Consider the following 7,585-nt stretch of genomic DNA (forward strand, 5'->3'; position numbering starts at 1 on the left):
TCTTGTTATCCAGAGAGAGAGAAAGAGAGATTGTGAGACCTCCACACTACACTTCTTTGCACCCTCACCAATCAAGGGATTCTTAGTTCTCACTTGCCTGTACCCCTACCCTTTTTTTTCATGCCAGGCACAGTGGCCTTGTATCACCCCTCCCCCTGCTTCTCTCTCTCTCTCTCTCTCTCTCTCTCTCTCTCTCTCTCTCTCTCTCTCTCTCTCTCTCTCTCTCTCTCTCTCTCTCTCTCTCTCTCTCTCTCTCCAGTTATTTATTCTTTCTCAGCAGCAGTTCTAGAACTTAATTAATTCCTGAATGCCATTTGAAATCTGAAATGTTCGAAAACTGAAACTATTTTCCCCATAGGAATCATTGTAAAATGCATTAATCCATTCCCAGACACCAGTCTACCCTGTCTTAGCATGACAGGTACTCCCACAGCCAAGATGGCTGCTTCACATCTCCAGCTCACATATTATTTATTCAGAAAAAAATTATTGTATAAACTTGTGACACAGAACTCATCAGAAGATACAGTTTAGACCGTGCAGGTATTCTCTTTCTCATTGATCAAGTGAGGAAAGCCTTACAAAAGAATACAGAAAGGAGAAACCCACTTACTGCCAAAACGAAGGTGATCATAACACTATTGCTGGGAAAAGCTAAAATTGCAGTTGTGCAGTGGTGATGGCATTGGGGGTCATCGAAAGAGCCACAGGTGGCTCCTGAGCACCTAAAACTGTTTGTTTACACAGAGGGTTTTCAACGGGATCACATTTACCTTATTTCAAAGATTGAATTACTGTCTTACACACTCACTATGTTTCTCCTCCAAATATATAAAAATGAAGCATATATTTATAGAAACTATAAATTAGTAAGTAAATGGCAGCTTTTGCGGTCTTTTCATATTTTAAAATCAAGTAACTTTGTTCAAAAACCGATTTGTTCTAAAAGGGAGGCATTCGGTAACTGAGGTTTCACTGTAATAATAATAATAATAATAATAATAATAATAATAATAATAATAATAATAATAATATTATTATTATTATTATTATTATTATTATTATTATTATTATTATTAAACTGTGTGCAGTTTCACTGCACACGCAGTGAAACTCCCGCACTTGGCCTTCTCAAAACCAAGCCTGGCCAAAGTGTAACTTGGTCAACTCCATTGGTCCCAGCAACTGCTCCCATATGCAATCAACTTTCATCAGACCCAATTCCTTGTCCTCTCGAGGACAGCACCCATCATCACACACTATACTACACAAGCCCAGCACCTGACACTTAACAATGACTAGGCCACATGAAGCTCCCAGCAAGACTGTGGGTGCCTCCTGAGCATAGATGGGCGTTATCACAAGAAATTATTGCAATAATTTATTGCTATAACAGTATCGGGTTATCAGTTATCCAATAATTATATTTCCTGCTTTATGGCTTTTGGAATATGAATAATTTGAAGTTTTAAATTTTCAAAATGAAATGTAGTTATTTTACTTAAAACGGTACTTCTCTTTAGTTAAGAGAAGGATAAACATTGAATCTGAATTTTTCTAAGATTTTTCTAAGTTTTCTTAAAGATTTGGATTTATCGATTTATTAGCTATTGAGCAATAAATTTATCACCAGTTATCGATTACTGGTTATCGCCGATAAGGTTGTTATCGATTTAGCAGTTATTTTGATTTTTTTTTTTTTAGTCATCATACCCAGCTATGCTCCCAAGAGGCAAGCAACAGCGCACTACTGGCAGCTTCACTCAACACTGCCACTTTATGTTGTACCATGATGCTGATGTCAGCCACAACACTCACAACTTCCACAGGAAGGAGAAATCGGGGTAACAACATCTTCCATCATCCCCATGCCAGTGAAAACAACACTGGTCATAATACAGGGGGTGAGGGGCTCCAGACAAGAAGTAATCAGGCTTGCCCATCTGACCAGCATGGCAACAATGAACAAACGTGGCCACCAAAACCACCACAACCACTCCCAAGTCAATCCAAGTCCAAATCAGCCAAACACTGGGCCTCCACGTGCTATCTGCATTCATGCCTTCTTGACTGCGGATGACACAACAAATCTGAGTATCAAACCTCTGTCTTCTTCTCTCTGCTGGTTATTCAGGACCTTATTACTCACTCCTAACTTTGACTTGTCCAAACCCTTACCAGCAGCGAGATAGGCCTCTGGGCACTCTGTCCCTAGTGCAGCATCAACACCAAGTCTGCACTCTTCTAGGGGTGGCCCTGCTTGCCTGCAGTTGACCCCAGGAGAACCCAGGCACCCAGCTATGGGCTGCTCGCCTCACCTTAGGGCAAGTAACAACTTTACCCCAGTCATACTTCTCTGCCACAGCCTTCTCTAGGACTTTGCCTGTGAATGGAGAAGTCACCTATACTCATCCACTTTCCAGGTTATTTCCTAAAAGGAAATCAACACCTAACACTGACAGGCCTCCCACTAATGCCAACCACACCTCTTTGGTCACTAGCAGGCACTGAAACCTCATCTGAGGCAACTCACTTCCCAGTCACATTTCTACACAGCAACTGCTGTGCTGCCATATCGCACAACACAGTAATGGGGTACTTAACAGTGCCTTAACACAAAAATAGATAGCATCAGTCCAAACGAGACCTCATGGAGGATGGTGAGGTATCAATAACAGACAATGGGGCAGTACTTCCTGTCTCTCTCCTCTCTTAACCAAACATTGGCTGAACCTCATTACTCTCCTGATCTCACCCATGAGATACAATCAAGGCCACCACTTTCTGGGGGGACTTAGAATCTGCAGCAGTCACAAGCTTAGGACAGTTGAACTTAATGACAATAATGACACATAGGTTGCATGCTATATCTGGGATTGCTATGCATCATGCTTCAGGTGCTTGGTGGAAACTCATTACCAACAGGACTTATCCTACCAGACACTTTACCACTGCCACTACCGTAGTGTAGACTTCCCACCAGACTGGTACCAGCTGTGCCTCCAGACAAACTGTCTGGCTGTGCCAGACACCCCACTTATCCAACGAGATGCAGGTCTGTGGACTAATGCATGGTCCATGCAGCTGCCTCCTTTAGGCTTTTAAACGTCTTTTCCTAGAATAGCAGTACAAGTTCCTTCTCAGCCACATTAACAGACTCCTCCATCACCATTAGCTCCTTCAATTCTTGATTGGATGTGGCTTGTTCACTACCAGTCAGTTTTTCAAAAATCTTTTTAAGATAGTGAGCACACTCGAGGTAAGAGTCATCAGGTCTTTTCTTACCACCTCAGAATTGTAACCTGTAGACCTCAGACTGCAGCTCATAGGCTCAAAGAATATCAGCCTTAAACTCATCATAATTCTCCAAATCATCTACTGACATCCTGTCTTAAACTTCTAACACCTCATCTTTCAACATATTAGCGACAAGGCCAGCTCAACGCTCCTGCCACCTTCTCAAACCTCCTAAACCATTCTGTCATTTTCTCATCAAACTCTGGTACAGCTTTAAATTTCTCACCATTTGGCTTCTTCCTTTACTACTTCTCCCCCTCACATACCATGAGGTGAGTTAACCTCTATTCAAGTTTTTCCAACTCATATATTCTTGTTCTTATATGAGAGAGAGAGAGAGAGAGAGAGAGAGAGAGAGAGAGAGAGAGAGAGAGAGAGAGAGAGAGAGAGAGAGAGAGAGTGGAGGGATATATACAGCTCCAACTTAGGCAGGGTAGGCAAGGTTTACTCTATACGTATATGTGTGATACTGATGGTAGGTAAATATGACTGCTATTTGTCAAAACAGCATGAAACTCAGGGTGATAATGTGCAAAATTTGGGATGGTAAGAATTTAGGACTAAGCGTGAAACACGAGGATCGTGAATCTTGGATAGTGTAAAACTCGGAAAGGTAGTGTATTGTGTGTTCCTACTATGTCCAGAAGGGTAGTGTATGATGTGTTCCTATGTCTAATTTTCTCATAAACCTCATGTTCCTTCTTTCCAGCTACATTCATGCAGTTTATATAAATTTAAGTCACTCAGCCCATGGCCTTGCCCTAAAGGGGACCACTGGCAGCTTGCAGGACTAGTGCAGTGCTCTTCTTTGAAGGACTTAATCATGATTACAATTGATAGTGTAAAAACTGAAAATAAATTCAAAACAGATAAAAAAGAGTGTTGATAATAGTAGCATTCCACCACCATTGCTTCCACAGATGGGGATAAGCTTGGCTATCCTACCCAGTAAGTCATTGGCTCAGCATAGTGACAAGACCCTAATGGAACCTCATTGGTTACAATACTGATACTTAGCAGTATCACATGACTTGCATTTACAAATACAGTAAATTCAGGTCCAGTATGTTCTACCTGTGCTTACCCCTTCATTTTCATAAACATAATGTTCTGGTATTTTCAAAACCTCAAGCAAGCTTTTCTCTTTTCAGAAGAATCCAGTGGAAGGTTGCAAGACATTGAAGTCCGATAGGAGACTCATCACGTGGCCATAGGGTTTGACTTGCCTTATTCCCTGGCATCAAATATACACCAGTATCCAAGATTTGCTCCTAAATTTTTGAGCTCAATATTGCACATTTAAAGCAAAAACAGAAGCAAAGAAGTTCTTGAGTCTTATAAAACTCAAGATATCTATTGTTGTACATGTTCATGTATTTCATTATTGAAACAATCACATCATTGTATGGTAACTATTCATTGTTTGCAAACTGATTCATGATATTAAAATAGCTACCACACTAGCACTTGTACCATTGATTTTCCTTTAAAGTGAGATGCTAGCATCCCTTACTGTTTTACTCTCAGATGCTAGCTTTCTGCCCAGATCAGTAAGATCCAAAATGGCTCTGGATTTATATTCTCATCTTGCAGTTTCATGGTGATACATATAACACCTCAAATCATAAAAATACCTATAAAATATATATTTATTACCTATGCATGAAGGCTTGGCGAATAAATTGTTAGTTAAAATTGTTTATATACACAGAAGAACCAGCTGGGCAGGCACAAGCATAGTTTTGATTGTTGTTTTGCATGTATTTCTCAAGCCAATCCTAAGGGAAGAAAAAAAGATGGAGAGATGCTAAGATATCCTCATTGAAATGTTGAGGAACCCGCCAGACTTGCAGGAAGTAACTTCTTCAGATTTTAAGAACTTAGAACAGGATATTGATTTCTTCAATATTCATTTCACCTAAGCCAAAAATCCAAGACAAAAAGAAAAGAAATAAGGCATATCTAGTCCAAAATTTAACCCTGTGGGACTTAGCCTCAACTAAACTCAGCGGGGCGTACAGTGTTCTCATGCCTATTGATCGTTCAGCATAAGCGATTTCACATATTCGTGGATTTTTTCTTAACCTAACTAATAAGGAGTTTTCTGAGTTGCCAGATGTCACCACAGGCTCAGTCTTTCAGCCCATCAAAACAATATTGGTACTTCACTGGTATTCCTTATTCAGCAGTCCTGAACACAACATATTGTTCATTTTTGACCAAGAAAACAAATGTTTTTTAACACTTACACACTGATGCAACATTCTCTCTCTCTCTCTCTCTCTCTCTCTCTCTCTCTCTCTCTCTCTCTCTCTCTCTCTCTCAAATAAGCTAACAAAGCGAGAAAAAGAGAGTGGGCAGAGAGGGGTGGAGGCAGGAAGCAGCCAATCAGGAGTTAGCCATGTCTGGCATCGCTGTAGAGGGTAAGGCTAGCCACTGACCCCCACCTTCGGAGAAAAACCGTTCTACCTTCGAGTGCGTTTGAGCCAACTATTCCACATTTTAAGACCTAGAATGTTCATAAAATAAAGCAAATGCTTGATAATTTTGAAATACTGTATGCCATAATTTGCAAACAATTAGTTCATAAAATAAAATGAGTATTTGAAAGCCTCAAAGTAATTATACCCAAATTTGGTAGACAGGTTCATTTTGTCGAGGGTTTATTTGCATGTTTAGTCCCCTTTCATTTGTTTTTTTTTTTTTTTTTAGTATTATGTACAATACATATAATAATTGTTTCTTAGTGTGTTAGTGAATTTTAAGTGTGCTTAAAAGTGTGAGATGCATATTTTATGGTGGGTGTAAACTAAGTACAAGTGCAGTGGATTTTCTAACATAATTCACTCCTGAATGCTGTTCGAAAAACAACTATTTCCCCACAGGAATCGATATAAAACAGATTAATCTATTCTCAGACACCCATCCACCATGTCTTAGTGGGAAATGCTGACGCTCCCACTGCTATGATGGCCGCTCCACAATATCTCCATCTTAGATTTTTTTTTTTTTCTTAAAGGATATACTTAATGAACTTAGAGACACAAAACTTATCAAAAGACATTGTTAAGACCATACAAGCATTCTCTTTATCACCCATCAAGTGAGAGAAGCCCTACAGACCGACACAGAAATGCAACCCACTCACTGCCAAAATGAAGGTGATCATAACACTCAGACATCTTGCTGCTGGGAAAAGCTACTCAGAAAATACAGTTGTGCAGTAGTGATGGTGTTGTGGGTCATAGAGAGCCACAGGAGGCTCAGGATTACCCGAGTGACGAACCTTGTTCAATTACATCGAGGTTCTTCAACGGGATCACATTTAGCTTATTTCAAAGATTGAATTTTTGTCTTAGCCTCTGTGTCTCTCCTCCAAATATATAAAAATTAAGGAAATATTTAGGGAAACTATAAATTAGTAATAAATGGCAGCTTTTGCAACATCTTGTAGTAACTGAAATCAAGTAACTTTGAAAACAAATTATTGTCTTAGCCTCTGTGTCTCTCCTCCAAATATATGAAAATTAAGGAAATATTTAGAGAAACTATAAATTAGTAATAAATGGCAGCTTTTGCCACATCTTGTAGTAACTGAAATCAAGTAACTTTGAAAACAAATTATGGTACAGCAACCGAAGCAATTACAAGCTTTTTTTTTTTTTTTTTTTTTTAACCGAGTTGTTCTCAAAGGGAGATGTTCGATAACCAAGGTTCCATTGTATTTCTAATCCTTGTAGGAGTGGTTTCCCATATTCGTGGATTTTCACAGGGGAACACTGTACCATATTTTATGGCTTATAAAGCACTACATCTTAGAAGACATCTTGATTTTATTAAGTCTGGGAAAAAGAAAGAAACTTGCCTGATATAGTAACTATCTTCAGTTTTCATTATTTGTTAGAATTCACTCAAACATTTAAGTGATTACTAATCAAATTGATATTGAAATATTAATTTAACATTAGTATGTTAGATTATTGTTATTATTATTGATGTAAATAAGAGATGTGGAGCAGGAGTTGATATATTGTTATTTTGTCTCTGCTCCTTGTTGAGCAAAAACACTTAATGACTTGGACATTAGCAGACTATGCAGGGTGTCTGTTTCATGATTTTAGCTCACACTGGTGGTATAACATGACTCCGAAATTACCAAATCATCTGAGGTGAGTCACTGAGCACTAAACAGCTGAGGTGGTAATTTATCAATACAATGAAATACCTTGAATATGTTACCAGTAATAAGATATTATACCTTAATACTCTAATATACATTTTTTCCTAA

General features: G+C 38.9%; 1 protein-coding gene across 2 annotated transcripts in view; it reads left to right on the forward strand.

The window, feature by feature from the left end:
• LOC135102754 (uncharacterized) overlaps positions 1–4,760 on the forward strand; it is a 52,431-nt gene extending 47,671 nt beyond the window's left edge. The window contains exon 4 of one of the 2 annotated variants that reach the window (XM_064008270.1): positions 4,449–4,760. In XM_064008270.1, coding sequence (XP_063864340.1) covers positions 4,449–4,511 — 63 coding nt within the window. In that variant the 3' untranslated portion in view covers positions 4,512–4,760. The remainder of the gene's footprint in view (positions 1–4,448) is intronic. The other variant, XM_064008271.1, reaches the window with a different exon arrangement.
• The last annotated feature ends 2,825 nt before the right edge of the window (positions 4,761–7,585 follow it).

This window comes from Scylla paramamosain, chromosome 8 (assembly GCF_035594125.1).
Source record: "Scylla paramamosain isolate STU-SP2022 chromosome 8, ASM3559412v1, whole genome shotgun sequence".
In the NCBI taxonomy this organism is placed as follows: Eukaryota; Metazoa; Arthropoda; class Malacostraca; order Decapoda; family Portunidae; genus Scylla; species Scylla paramamosain.